Raw genomic sequence first — 15,946 nt, 5'->3', positions numbered from 1 at the left:
GAGGGGAGGGGAGGGGAGGGGGGATAGTAGAGGATAGGAAAGGCAGCAGAACACAACAGACACTAGTATGGCAATATGTAAATCAATGGATGTGTAACTGATGTGATTCTGCAATCTGTACATGGGTAAAAATGGGAGTTCATAACCCACTTGAATCAAAGTGTGAAATATGATATATCAAGAAATTTGTAATGTTTTGAACAACCAACAATAAAAAAATTAAAAAAAAGAGCAAAGATAAGCATTTACAGGTGTTTCTTGTTAGAGACTGCTAATCAAAAGACAATGCAATGACAGAGATAAGGTGCTGAAAGAACAAAAAACGAGAAGAGTTTATATTCTATGAAAATATCCTTCAAAAATTAAGGCACAATTCCTGGCATTAAAAAAATTTTTTTAAGTAGGGGAGAAAAAATTAAAATTAAAAAAAAATGCTAAAGGTAGGAAAAGAAAGGATCCTAGAAGTGGGGCACATATAGTATAAGAAAGATGATAGCCTTAAAATGCATTATATTTTTAATTATATTGATTATAAAGGGGATGAAGCCTCTAATTGAAACAGATTGTTGATGGGCATAGTGGCACATGCCTGTAATTCCAGCAGCTCAGGAGGCTGAGGCAGGATTTTGAGTTTCAAGTCAGGGTCTAGTAACACCCCACCTCCTATTATTTTTTGTTTGAGGTAGGATCTCACTGTATTGCCCAAGCTGGCCTCAAACTTCTTGGCTCAAGTGATCCTCCTGCCTTACTTAGCCTCCCAAAGTTGGAACTCAGGTGTATGCCACCACATCTGGATTTTCTTTTTTCTTTTTTAATTTGGTGAATTATGACAATTGCTTTTGGAATGTGAAATCAACCATTTGGTATCATTTTCCTTCCAATTCAATGATTTTTTATAGCGCTAGTCTCCTGGTAATTCTTTCATATTTTTATATTTGAAAATAATTAATTTACTTTTTGTTGAAATGTACTTTCACTGAATATAGAATTTTGGGTTGAGTTATTGTTCTTTCAGTATATTAAAAATATTGCTCACAGTCTTCTTGCCTTATTTCCAATGAAAAAATTTCTGTCATCCTTACCTTTATTCCTCTGTATGCAACATGTCTTTTTTCCTATGGCTGCTTTTTAAGATTTTTATCATTTGTTTTAAATAATTTAATTATGATATGCCTTGGTGGTTTCTTTTCTTCCCCCAGGACTGGGGATTGAACCCAGGGGTGCTCTACCACTGAGCCACATCCCCAGTCCTATTTTTATTTTATTTAGAGACAGGGTCTCACTGAGTTGCTCAGCACCTCACTTTTGCTGAGGCTGGCTTTGAACTCTTGATCCTCCTATCTCAGCCTCCCAAGCTGCTGGTGGTATTACAGGCGTGCACCCAACATCCACATCCCTTTTTATTTTTTGTTTTGAGACAGGGTATGGCTAAGTTGCCAAGAATGGCTTTGAACTTATGATTCTCCTGCCTCAGCCTCTCGAGTGACTGGGATTATGGCCATGTACCACTGTGCACAGTGGTGTATTTTTATTGTTTCTTGTGTTTGGGATTTATTGAACTTCTTGGATCTTCAGGTTTATAATACCCAACAAGTTTGGAAATTTTTGGGGGGTAGGGGTGGTACCAGGGATTGAACTCAGGGGGACCCGACCCCTGAGCCCCATCCCCACCCTATTTTGTATTTTATTTAGAGACAGGGTCTCACTGAGTTGCTTAGCCCCTCACAATTGCTGAGGCTGGCTTTGAACTTGAGATCCTCCTGTCTCAGCCTCCTGAGCCACTGGGATTACAGGCATGTGCCACAGCGCATGGTTGGAAATTTTATTATGTGCGTTATTTTTTTTTTTTTCCCGGCGGACACAACATCTTTGTTTGTATGTGGTGCTGAGGATCGAACCCGGGCCGCACGCACACCAGGCGAGCGCGCTACCGCTTGAGCCACATCCCCAGCCCTTATGTGCGTTATTAGGGTGATTAAAGCTGTCTTCTAACTCACTAATGCTCTTTCCCTTTTTAAAAAATTGTCTTCTTGGACTGGGGATGTGGCTCAAGTGGTAGCGCGCTTGCCTAGCATGCATGAGGCACTGGGTTTGATTCTCAGCACCACATAAAAATAAAATAAAGATATTGTGTCCACCTAAAACTAAAAAATATTTTTTAAAAATTGTCTTCTCTGTTTCAATAGTTTATAAGGCTATGTCTTTTTCACTAATGCTTTTTTCTACAATGTCCAATCTGTTCTTAATCCCATCTATTGTATTTTTCTCATTTATAGTTTTTATCTGTAGAAATCTTTCTTATTATTCATGTTTCTATTTAACATTAAAAATATTGAATCCAGGGTCTAGGGCTGTGGCTCAGTGGTGGTGTGCTTGCCTAGCATGTGTGAGGCACTGGGTTTGATTCTTAGCACCACATATAAACAAATAAATTAATAAAAGTCCATCAATAACTAATAAAAAATTTTAAAATATTGAATACAGTTAAAACTGTTTTAATGCCTTTGTCTGATAATTCTAACATTTATATCAGTTATAAGTCTTTTCTCTCCATGGATTGCACTTTCCCACTTTACATGCATGCAGTCTTTGATGAGCTTGCAGTTACTGTTAATTTTATCATTTAGTGCTAAATATTTTTGTATTATTATAAATATCCTTGAGCTTTGCTTTGGGGTGCCGTTACTTGGAAAGAGTTTGATCTTTCTTTGTATTCCCTTAAGATTTGTTAGGTAGGATCAGAGTAGCATTTATTCTAGGGATAATTATTCTCCACTAATGAAACTGGAGCTTTCTTAGTACCCATGCCCTGTAAATTATGATATTCTTCTAATTGGGTCTCTGGGAACATAAACTATTTTTGGTATTGTGTTCCCTCTAATCCTTTTGGATAGTTTCCCCCTAGGTTTGAGTGTATTCTTCAAATGTGCACTGGTCAATAAATACTCTTTGTGTACTTGAGAAGGACCTTCTACAGACCTCTGTTGTTCTCTCCATGCAGTATGCTTCTTTTGGTACTGAAAACTGTAGTTGAACTCTCAGTTCCAACTCTTATACTCATAGGGTCCACTGGACCAGCACAGGTACCCCTTCCTCCATGTGTAGCTGTCTGAAAACCCTCAGACAGGCTATAAATTGTAACAATAGTAGGACTCATATAATTTTTTCCCCTTCTCTCAAGGTCATTATCCATCATTGCTTATATTCAGTATCTTTCAAATCATAGTTCTACTCTATCATAGTTAGAACCAATCACTTTTTTTGTTGTTGTTTTTGTTTTTTGGTACTGGGGATTGAACCCCCAGGGGTGTTTTTACTGAGTTACAGCTCCAGTCTTTTTTTTTTTTTAAGACAGGTCTCATTAAATTGCTGAAGTTGGTCTTGAATTTGTGATCCTCCTGTTTCAGCCTTCCAAGTGTGGAACCATATGGTATCATTTTCCTCCTATCCAAAAAAGGTATTGTTAACATTTCTTGTAATGGAGGTCTGCTGGTGATGAATTCTTCCAGTTTTGATATGTTTGGAAAAGTATTTTGCTTTCATTTTTGAAAGATAGTTTCTCTTCTCAGAAAAGAATCCATTACAATAATAACAAAAAACAGAAACACAAAATTCATCTTTGGTGATTCCAAATATCTTCATTTACCTTTGAATCACAACACGTGACAATGGAAAGCAGATGGTAGAATAATATTGATGATGATGAAAGCACACATATGTAATGTTTATTATGTCAGGCCCTAGTATTTGGCCAAACCAAATGGGATGTTGCAAGAAAGCCCATTGATAAAGTCCATACAGCTAGCACAGGCACCTAGGAGGGTGAATCAGGGTACCTGGTATATTTGGAGAGGTAAACCAAAAATACCCGACACAACACCATTCTAACTACTTTAGATATATTAGTACATTTAATCCCCCAACAGTCCCATGAGGTAGTATTATTATTCCCAGATAAATAGTGTTTGAAGAAGAAATGTTTACCCAAACTATGATACCCTCAGAAAGTTTATAGAAGACACTGTTTTCCCTAAAAAAGAAGAAAGATGCTCTAGTACAAGACTAATGAGAAAAAAAAATTGGCAAAAAAAGGACCTGTGAGGGTAACCCTCTCCTCTAATTAATATAAGGGTTAAAAACAAAGGAGAGGAAACATTTCTGAAAGTAGAACAAAATATAAGGAAATTAAAAAAAAAAGCAAGAATAGCTCATTCACAGAGTGCTTGCCTACCATGTACAAGGCCCTGGGTTTAATCCCCAGTACTGGAAGGAAAAAGAAAGTTAAGAATAAAGAGATAGATATGCACATCTGTAATCCCAGAGGCTCTGGAGGCTGTGATAGGAGGATCACAAGTTCAAAGCCAGCCTCAGCAATGGCGAAGCACTAAGCAACTCAGTGACACCATGTCTCTAAATAAAATACAAAATAGTGCTGGGGATGTGGCTCAGTGGTTGAGTGCCCTTGAGTTCAATCCCTGGTACCAAAAAATAAAAATAAGAATAAATAAATAAATAAAGAGATAAGGGGCTAGGGGGTAGAGCACTTGCCTACCATGCTCAAGGCCCTGGGTGCTGTGGTACATGCCTGTAATTCCAGTGACTTGGGAGGCTAAGGCAGGAGGATTTCAAGTTGGAAGCCAAGCAACTTAGTGAGATTCTCAGCAACTTGGCTCAGCAACTTTGTGAGATCTGTCTCAAAATAAAAGAAAAAGGGCAGGGGGGATAGTAGCTCAGTGGTAGAGGGTACCTGGGTTCAGTCTCCAGTACTAAAAACAAAAACAAAATAACATTCAGATTCTTGCAATTGAAAAGGCTCCCCATGACACAGCATAATGAATGACAAAAGACTTGGACCACGGCCACACTTTTGAGAAATTCCACAACACACGATCAAATGTGATATTGTATAAAAGCAAGGAAAACTATTAGATTTTCAAAGTGATTTCACATCTACAGTCTCACTCTTTAAATGGGCTGAGTTACATCCCAAGTCTTTTTTTTTTTTTTTTAACATATATGGAAACAGACACTGAATAGAACATCTGAGGAGGGCATATTTCAAATCTTTCACAGGTGAGATAACACTGAGGTATGTTTGTGTGTGGACATGTATGCATAGTGGACAAGCTATTTGGAATGCATGTCCAATTTCCTGAAATAAATAATTAGCTTTCAAAAGATAGAGCTCACGCTACTAAATCCTTGCTATTCCCCTAGTCTGCTGATGAACTGCTTTGTCAGAGTAGGTCTGGGTAACTGATGATATGCTAACCATACCTGGAGAAATGAGATAGGATGTAATGAGCAGTGATGTTTTTTGTGAACTTGTTTGCCTAAATACCCTTGAGGTACAGTGAATACAGTCACCTCTTATCATTGTGTGCTTATTCACATGGTCACAGTTTTATATCTTCATAATCTTCAGATTCCTACTGGAAGGTTTGGCTTTGGGGATCTCTCTCCCATTTCTCTTCCAATGCAGTTATTATAGAATTCTGTCAAGAAACAAGATAGCATGAATTAAACGAATCAACTATATCAACAAAAGGGGACATTCATTACCTATTCCACAATGCCAGGAGGAGCTTGGCTGAGTAAACTGACCTGAGTGTGGCCATTCTCTTCATCAAATATTCCAGAGAGTCCTCAGGCTTTTGGAAAATTAGTCAGAAATAGACACGAATAGAATATAAATGGAAAAGTGGAACCAAGATGGTTCACCAAGATGGTGGGCTGCAGCTTCCTGTAACCACAGTCTTTGCTGAAACAAGACTGTGGTTACAAAGAGGTTTGCATTCTTAGCTGCTGGAGATTATGCTGGGAATGGAAACCAAAGCAGTCGGTGGTGGTGACCACAGCCCAAAAGCTGAAACCACACTCTAACTTTGCACAACATGACTAGTTCTGGCTCTTTTCATTGCTTAAGACTGTTCATTTAGACTGTGAGGATTACATCTAGTTGTGTGTAAAATAACCCTCAGTCATTTGCACTAACCCACAAAATGTCAATGCAAGCATTTTCTAATATACTAGTAAACACACATCCTCTAGTCACAATTGTGGGAGTGAGAAATGGAGGGAATACCCAAGATGGCACCAAAGAAGGACAAGAAGGACAAAAAAGAAGAAGAGGAGGAGAACTTTTTTTTTTTTAGAAAAAAATATGGACTTATACTTTTTTATTTGACTTTCTTACATAATCTGGGAATTAACAGTTTGTTAAAGAAAATGGTATCATAAAGATAAATCTACCAGCCTTATTGGACCAATGTGCAATTGAGAACTGGCTACTAACAGCTTAAAACTGTCTATTTTTTTCATTTGAAAACTACCCTTTGTAGGAAATAAAACTAACCATTTCAATAAAAAAGTGGACTGAAATTCCAGTAAGAATTTCAAAGTGAAATTTGCCTTCTCTTATATTTAGCCCCAAGTTTATCAACAGTCACCTATGTTGGCAATAAGATTCAATATTTCTGTAATAAGTGACTTTATACCTAATATGGATAAAGCCAGAGTTATTAAAATGAGTGAATAAATAAGTGAATGAATATATAATGAAAAAATAGATTTTAGATACGTAAGTTCCAAAAAAGCTTTGCTAGGCTAAATCAAAGCATTTATTTCAGCTGTACACTGTTAAGAGTTTGTATTTGGAAAAGATAAGCAAAAATTTCAGAAAGACCCTTCCTTCCCAAAAGGACAGTTGAAACTTGCTGGTTGTTAGGCAAACACTGGACAAAAGAAAGATGACATTTTTAATGTAATTTATTTGAAATGCTTCCAGAAAAGTTTAAGGCCATTATACAAAAACATTCATTTCATCAAGACATTCATTGACTTTCTTCTCTGGACAAACACTTGACAAATCTCTTCTCAATATGTTGCCCAAAGTGGCCCCACAGCTCTTTCTTTTCTTTCTCATCATCAAATGACTCTTTGGAGCTTCCCTCTGCTTCTTTCTATCTGCAGTAGGTTCATCCACCTGCTAACTCAATAACGACTTGAGAAACAAAGCAGTTTTAAATAAACTCGTAATAGAAAAAATTCACCATGTTTAAAATCTATAAATACAGAAATATGTTTTACAGGGTAAAATTGACCATAATATTTTTCTTTGTTTTTGAAAAATAATAATGTCATATACCTTATTTTTATATTGATAAATCTTGTCACACAGCTTTTTTGAATGCACATGATATATATACATAATAAAATGACATCATTGTATGTTCTGTTTTCTGTAAACTTGAAAGACACAGGAAGATTAAAAAAAACTTTTGGCAATAATTTAGAATCATTACTACTAGTGCTGGTGTGGGTATACTTTTGCACAGTTCATCCTAAATATTTACACTCATAGGGAACTTTTCCATGTATTTTGTTAAGTTTTTTTTTTTTTTTTTTTTTTCTTAAGGTGCACACAACTTTGCTCTGTAAATCAGGGCCTGGGCAGGTTTTCCCAGGCCTTTTCTATTGAGTTTGGCTAGCTGATCCTAAGAGAGATAAAGAAATTGGCCTCTGGAGAATGTATACAATTCTGATTACAGTGCACAACCAGAGATGCAAAATGATGGCCCAAAAGCAGAGCAGGAAATCCAAGGCTCTGGCCTTTCTCAGACGGCTCTGGACCATGCTTTTCTTTTTAAATGGTTCCCTCAGAAGGTCCCAATGAAGCACTTCTCACTCTCAATTCTCCCTCTCCTGGGAGAAGGGAGCACTTCTCATTCCCAATTCTCCCTCTCCTGTGTTTTGTAAACAGAGTCATCCACATGCAGCTAAGGTCTCTTTTCTGCTGCTTCACACTCTAAAATAGGAGTGGCTTAGGAAGATTAAAACAAATGGAGTCATTATCCTGGCGGGTTTTCCCAGGCCTTTTCTGTTCTGCAGTTTTAGGCTAGAGATGGCTTTCTACAGCAACCCACTAACCATGACAGCCACATCCTGGAGCTGCACACATTTCAGTTAAAGATTCAGAGCTGGCAGCTGCTTTTGTCCCTTGCCCTTCCAAGGGCAGCCTCTATTTCATGTCCTCATAGATTACTGCATCGAATATGCACTGGATGGAACTGCAAGGTTTAAACCATGATCTCTCCTTTGCAAAATTAAGCCTTCAGAATCCCCAGGGATGTTTTCATGCTTTCTGTTTGAATAATAGAACCAAGCTCACTTCAAGGACTAGTCTTTTCTGGTTCTCCCTTGAAGCTGTCCTGATACCCTATTGGCAAAGCCCTCTAAATTCCATGCCTTTGGCTACCATGTCAAAGAGCTAGACAAGCACTAGAGAAGCATGGGAGGAAGGACTCTGCAAGCAAGCTATGCAAAACAGTAGTTTAGAGTTTCTGTTCTTTCTACTTTTCAAAATCCAGCAGGACAAATGAAAGCAACTTGTTCAAGTACCTGTCCATCCATCCAGACACTTGTGAGATACAGTACAGGGTAACGGCTGCCACAGATTCCAGCTGACACAGACAGATTGACTGGCAGTTACAGTACTAGGAACAAAGATACAGATACAAGAGACTGGGCCAACACGTTCACAAAAGTATGAAAAAGTGCTTCTCCAAACTGTTCCATGTGTGGAATGCAAATACTGTACAGGTAGAACACAGGGCTACTTCCAGGAACATCAGCCCCTCTGTCAGACGTTGCTTTCCACATGCCTGCTGTTCCCACAGGAGGAATCTGTCTGTTCCATTCGCTCACAGTCAAGGCTGACCTCGCTTGTGTCCATACTGCAGTCTGACTCACTGTCCGACTGGTCCATCTGCTCGAGTTTTGTTTCTCCCTGTGGCGCTCTGCTCCCAGTGGCAGGATTAAGGAATGGTTCCTCAGAGTCAAGCATCCCAGCCTGCCCGGTGGCACACAGGACTGTTTCCTTGGCTTGACGAATACAGTTGAGCCATTGCTGCTTGTTGAAAGTGTCATTGGCTTGTAGCGAGTGGGTCTGACTTTGGGATCCATTTCTGAAACTGACTCTGAAGAAGTTTTTAACTAGAAATTAAAAATATGTGGAAAAAAATGTCAACAGAAAAGTATTTCCCCAGGCCGACACTACCCTAGATACCATGGCAGACACTGCTGATTGTAAATGTTTGCCACTGATGCGGCACATAGCTCAGCTCCACCTGATACCACCATCTATCAATTGGAGTTGACACGAGCTGGCCTCTCAATTACCCTTACTGCTCTCAGAAGCTAGCAAATGAATACCGGCTTGGAATACCTAAGTGTTATTTTCAGGGGACCACCACAGTATTGGTTACCAAACTTGTCTCCAAAATCCCTTAGGGAGCTTGTTAAAAATACAGATCCCCAGGCCCTACCCTTAGAGATTCAATATGTCTAAAGCTGACCTTATAATGTACAGTTTCAATAAGCGCTCCAAGGAAGAGCTTTTACCAGTTTAAGAAGCTCTTTGTAACATCAAAACATGCCCACAACCCTTCATATGAGAGTACCTCGATGCTTAGTATTCAGTGATTGAAAAGATATTTAAAGTCATAGAGCTGTTATAAATTTTTGCTTAAAAAGGAAATTTTATTTCAATTATCTCAATAGGCACAACATGCATTAGTTAATTCATGTATTTACAGTATTAGACATTGAAAATAGGAACACTTTAACACTGAGCTATATCCCCAGTCCTTTTTATTTTTTAAATTATTCCACAACAGGGTCTTGCTGAGTTGCTTAGGCTAGCCTTGAACCTGTGATCCTCCTTGCCTCAACTTTCCAACTTGCTGGGATTATATGGGTGCTCCACTGTGCCCAGCGGCAACTTACATTTAAAAAATGCTAGTACATGATATGGAAGACCTTTATTCTAAAAACAACATTGACTAGCATGTAATGGGCCCTGTGTGCCACATGTAATGCTTGGTTCATAGAAATATCTACAGTTAGATACCTTGCACTTCCTGTGTGACCATCAGACTGGGAACTACCACTCCAGCCATTTAATGGCTAAGCAATAAAGGTAGAGTAGGCCCCAAAACGTTTCATTAGTAGTTGCCTTTGGCTAGAAGCTAATCCTAGTCCCTTAAATTAAGGCTCCCCCTTTTGATTCTGTATTAGTGCCTCAACTCCTCTGTGATTCAGTTGCTTTATTTGTAAATGTGATAATTCATGTAAGTGCTTATACAATACCTGGCCCAAAGTCAGTACTCAAAAAATGTAAGATTTATTTCTACTGTGGCTGCTGCTGCTACTACTACTACTACTGGGATACAGGAATTGTTGAGTAGCTAAGAGGCAGGACATAATAATTATCTTCACAACAGGATGTCTATGTTAACCCAGGAGATTCAGATATTATTTTCTTTAAGAACTCCCTGACAATCTCTCCTATAACAAACCTCCTACTCTATCCCTCTCTTTCCCCTTACTGGGTTTCAGTCTTTAACCATCACCATGAATTTATTGATGCACCATTTATCTATTGATCTCCTCTATGACAATGTAAGCTCCACAGGGACAAAGAATCTAACTGCCCAGTTCACCACTGTATGTACTAGTGCCAAGAACAGCACTTGACACATGGTGGGTACTTTCTAGACATTGCTGTTGTAGCTTCTCTTAGTTAATTCCTTTGTTAAGCCTCCAGTTAGAGAAGCCCATTGAGTAGTGTTTCAGATGAATGCTCATCTCAGCTGACCATTCTTTAGTCTCTTTAAGGACCATTCTGCCTGCTTAACTACAAAAACCACCATTACATAACTGGTACCCAGATAGAGACCATCTGGTATTAAGTACACTTACATCCAACAGCAGGGATCAGGGACAGGGAGTGAAAGGTGCACCAGCTATGTGCAAATGGCTCACTTACATTATCTCTCTTAATTGTTAAAACAACTTTATGAAGCAGGTAGGCACGCATCGCTTTTGCAGGTAAGAAACTGAGGCTCATGGAGGTTGAACAAGGTTACATAATCAGTAAGTGAAGAGACAGCACTGGAATGCAATTTAACTCTAAGGCTAGGGCTCTTCACTTTTCACCATCCAGGCATTCCTACTAAATTCCAAGGACCAAAACTATTCACCAGATGAACAGAGTCTACCCCTGTACATACTTCTCTCATTGTTGCTGAAAGCCCCACGCAAAGAGCCACCTAGCCTCACTTCTCCGTCCTGCAGGTCTTCCAGCATAAGGTCCTTCACGGGGATTGGCTGACGGTACAACTGGTAGCAGAGCTGCTCGTTGTGGGTGACCGCTCGAGTGATCACAAGCACTTCTTGGAATAGGAAAACATGCAGTTTCTAGAAGAAAAGAATCCACAGATTTTCCTAAGCAACAATCTAAAGAGTGGTTCATGTGTAGATCTCTGTAGCAAGAGGTCCCAAGTTCTCACACACACACACACACACACACACACACACACAAAGAGGTCCCCAGGTACCAGGTTCACAATGGATTGTGGACTCTTAGGCTCAAATCTACCTCCAGGAGAGCAGAAGTTGGGCAGATTTGAAGCATTTCCATATATGGATAGCCTGCCTTTCATATAGATACCTTCCTAAGGACCCACTGGAGAAAGTCTTTCTGTTTGTTACAGATACGTAACGCCAGGGCTGTCAGCTCCAGGGGCCCTATCTACACTGGGATTCAAAACCTGTGCAGGCACACATAGCTTTCGGCTCCACTAAGAGAAAAATAAGAAAGGGGAATAGAATGAAAGGGGAAAAAGAACTCTCCTGGCTTTGGTGTATAATTGCCCCATATAATTACAAGAGATTGAAATTAACAATGGCATATAAAGAATGAGACTGTCATATCAAAGCCTAATAGTCATCTTTGCTTCCTAAACTCGTGAAAATGCTTGTTTTTTCAACCACAGAGCTGATCATCAGCTTCGTCCAGTGATTCCAACGGGGGAACACTGCTCATTCCTGAGGGAACAGAGCACACTGCTGTAACCACAGGAAAGATGATCCAAATTTTCCTTCTCAGTTAAGTTCATCAGCACCTGAGTTTTCCGAAGAGGCTGTGCTTAAAAGGTACATTATGGGCAAAAAGAAAGTCTCAAAAATGAAGACTTGTCTAACCATATCATGAAAGAGTTTGCCAGGTGGAGCTGAGGAAAATTTGCTCCATTCAATTCCTTTTTTTTTTTTTTTTTGGTACTGGGAGTTGAACCCAGAGATGCTCTATCACTGAGCCACACCCTCAGCCTTTTTATTTTTTATTGCTGAGGCTGGCCTTGAACTTAGAATCTCCTGCTTCAGTTTCCTGAGTTGTGGGCGTTACAGGCATGTGCCACCATGCCTGGCTGCTGCATTCAATTCTAAGTCCCAGACTCTTCTCACAGTTTGGAAATACTTTGGGGTTAAAGTGAAAAGATCCACAACCCTGCAGCTAGGTTCTGGCTTTCTGGGGGAAACATTTGGGAATGTATATCCAGGGATCTCAAAGGAGTGATCAGAAGGTAGAGGTGGAAACTCAGATTAGATTCTTTATTTGGAGGCAGGAGAAGCACACTGAGCATTATCAAGTCATTTCTTCTTTGAGAAAAAAGTAATCTTGTCAGTCTCCCACCACACATACACACCACAAAGTGCAGAAACAAAAACTCCACCAAATCTCTGTTGATGAATATTAAAGGTATATTTTTAAAAGTTTGGAAAACAGAGTAAAGCACAAAAGAACCAAGTTCAAGATTTTTTTGAGATGGTGGTAGAATGTATGAGGATTATTCTTTTGGACATGGGGGTAGAAAGGGATTGGTCATTATTTTATATACTTAATCAGATTCTTATACTATTTTTTAAAAATAGTATACGAACCTTTATTTTATTTATTTATTTATTTATTTATATGTGATGCTGAGAATCAAACCCAATGCCTCACACATGCAAGCGCTCTACTACTGGGCCACAACCCCAGCCCCAGATTCTTATACTATTTCTACCTCAATCAATCTTCTAGTTGAGATATGTAGTTTGAATTCAGATCATCTGAGCAACCTTTAAAAAATATACTTCATTTATAAATATTTATGGAGAATTCCTCTTAGTTTCAGCTCCATTTTGCCCTCAAGTTATCACATTTTTTTTTTTTTTGACACAGGATTTTGTTCTCAATGACCTTCACAACTCCATCAAGGGCAAAATGCAACAAACTTTCCACCCCAGTTGCTATCTTTGTTCTCATAACTCTATCTGCCTAGGGTTCATCTTAAATGTTCCAGGCACATCAATCAGAAAGTTCTCAGGCCTTCAGTGAGAGACAAAAGAGAACAGGTCCACACCCAGTGGGAAAAATTCTTCCTATTTTGCACAGGGCTTCATAGAAAACACATGCAAGTTGTTGAGTGTCAGATAATAAAAATCCACTAGTGCTTCTTGTGTCTTTCAGCAAGAAGCAGAACATGACTTTCTGGCCATTGTAACTCCTTAGAAAACAGACACAGGACTTCAGGAGTGGTCTTGCTGGGTCTTATTGCTCACATCAAACCATCAGCTGGCTAGATCCACAGCAGCCCTGATAACAAACAACCATGACATGTACTCACTGATGTCAAATGACATTTCCAGGCTGCTCAGTCTTGGTTGAAAGGGTGTCCCTTAAATTCTCAAACTTTATCAATCTCTTCAAGATTGAAAAATTCCTTTTTTCTAAAAAAATTTTTTGGACAGAGACTTGCTAAGTTGCTGAGACTGGCCTCAAATGAGTAATCCTCCTATCTTGGCCTCCTATGTTGCTGGGACTATAAACATGCACCACTGTACCTGGTGTCTGTTTCCAAAGGTCATGATCAAACAAAATAAAAAATCTGACAAACCTGTTGGTTTCCAAAATTCTTTCTGAATATTTACTTGCCCATGATATTAAAAATTTAAAGGTAATACATAGTTCAGTGATGTAAAAGATACTAAAAAAACAATTTTTGTTTATAAAAATTCAATCCTAGACTGGGAAGGAATAATAAGAGGAGGCTCAGATCAAATGCATTAAGGATGGGGGTGGCCCAGGATGAGACTGGCAAGGAGAGCAGCCACTTACCACACCCCGGTTGTTCTTCAGTTCACCATGACAACACAGGACTCTTGAGCTGTCAATCAAAGAGTCTTTCTGGCCTTCTTCCAAATAAAGAAGCCGTTCTTTATAATAACGGCATTCAGATTCCCCAGTCTTGATGTTGATTTCTGCCACAATTCCCTGAATGATGTTTATCTATGGAAACAAAAAGGAAAATAAGTATTGAGAAAGCAAGCAAACCATCCATACAAAGTAGTTTTAGGGCCAGCCTAGAGATCACCAAGATCCACTTGTATCTAATTCTGAGATTCATCTAAGTTACTACTTTGGGAAAAGAGGAAAAATGCTTTTAATATACTGTTATCTATCCCTACACATCCTTAATGTGCACATACATATACATTTTATTTACAAAAATATACAGATTTTTATATTGCATATAAACCTAAAAATATTGAGCTAGGTGTGGTGGTGCACACCTGCAATCTCAGCAACTTGGAGGCTAAGGAAGGAGGATTTTAACTTTGAGGACAGCCTGGGCAACTTAGCAAGACCCTGGGGATTTAGCTCAGTGGTAGGGTGCTTGCCTCTCATGCGTAAAGCCCTGGATTCAATCTCCAGCAACTCTCTCTCTCTCTCTCTCTCTCTCTCACACACACACACACACACACACACACAAAAAAAAAAATGAAAAGAAAAGAAAAAAGGACAGGAGTTGTAGCTTGGTGGTAGAGTGCCCCTGACTTCAATTCCCAGTACTGCAAATAAAACAAAACAAACCTAATATTGATGCATATTCTTATCTGAGAGAAAGAGATCAAAGGTGTCTGATGTTTAAGATACCACTGATGAGCACATTTCTTAAAACACACCCATAATGTTGAAAATTTAGGCATATAAATAATTGGACCAAGGAGAAAAAACAAATCTGAATGTAGATGTCCAAAAAAGAGGGTCTGTCTCTGGGATGTACAAGTTGGTTTTAAGGTCTCTCTACATGTGCCCAACCTAATGCCACAAACTATAATTGCAAATTGAATGTGAACAAATGGTTTGAATATATTTTTAATGAGAAAACATAAATGTTTTATAAAGGATGGAGGAAAAAAGAATGCAAAGACACTAGGAGTAATGAAGGGGATATTTTGTACAAATACATTTTGCACATGTAAGGGAATTAGGGGCAAAGAAAATTCAAAGAGATAGTAGATTCAAGAAAAAAAAACAAAACGGCAAAACAAAACAAGACTCTGAGATGTAACCAGTGGGTACTTATTTGGATGTATTGTTATTTGATGACATGGATAACATGTCCAAACATTAGAAAATATGGAAAACAAAGGATGAAAAATTAGCAGAACAAAATCAATTACACAGGGCTGGGATTGTGGCTCAGCAGCAGAGTGCTTGCCTCGAACATATGAGGCACTGGATTTGAGCCTCGGGACTACATAAAAATAAATAAATAAAATAAAGGTATTGTGTCCATCTACAACTAAAAAAATATTTTAAAAAATCAATACTACAAATCAAAGGCAAAACAATGACTTCCTCAGCAGGGTCCTCTGTTTCCTAAGAGTGTAAAGAAAAACAGTTCCACCTTTCTTATGGTAACTGAAGAAAACTTAACAGATGGGTTATACTGACTAGGCCTCTTCTTGGTCACATTTACTCAGCAGAAAATACAATTTGGTCAAAAGCAAGGTTCTAATTTTTATACTGTTGGTGGGATTATAAATTAGTTCAACCACTATTAGTATGGAGGTCCTCGAAAGAGTGTGCATGACACTACCATATCATCCATCTATACCACTCCTCAGTATTTACCCTGAGGAATTAAAGTCATCATACTTAGTGATATGACATACCCATGTTTATAGGAGCACAAGTCACAATAGCCAAACTATGGAACCAAGCCTAGAAAATGGGATATATATATATATATATATATATATATATATATATATA

At 38.6% G+C, this 15,946-nt stretch overlaps 1 protein-coding gene across 7 annotated transcripts in view; it reads right to left on the bottom strand.

Moving 5' to 3' along the window:
* Nucleotides 1-6,750: 6,750 nt before the first annotated feature.
* The window catches only part of Arhgef3 (Rho guanine nucleotide exchange factor 3), a 302,635-nt gene continuing 293,439 nt past the window's right edge, over nucleotides 6,751-15,946 (bottom strand). For all 7 annotated transcript variants that reach the window (XM_048801083.1, XM_048801085.1, XM_048801087.1 and 4 more), the window contains 3 exons: nucleotides 14,003-14,173; nucleotides 11,073-11,259; nucleotides 6,751-8,994 (listed from right to left, as the gene is read on the bottom strand). In XM_048801083.1, coding sequence (XP_048657040.1) covers nucleotides 8,642-8,994; nucleotides 11,073-11,259; nucleotides 14,003-14,173 — 711 coding nt within the window. In that variant the 3' untranslated portion in view covers nucleotides 6,751-8,641. The remainder of the gene's footprint in view (nucleotides 8,995-11,072; nucleotides 11,260-14,002; nucleotides 14,174-15,946) is intronic.

Source organism: Marmota marmota, unplaced genomic scaffold (genome assembly GCF_001458135.2).
Source record: "Marmota marmota marmota unplaced genomic scaffold, marMar, whole genome shotgun sequence".
Classification (NCBI taxonomy): Eukaryota; Metazoa; Chordata; class Mammalia; order Rodentia; family Sciuridae; genus Marmota; species Marmota marmota.
This window is presented reverse-complemented; position numbering and strand designations above follow the sequence as displayed.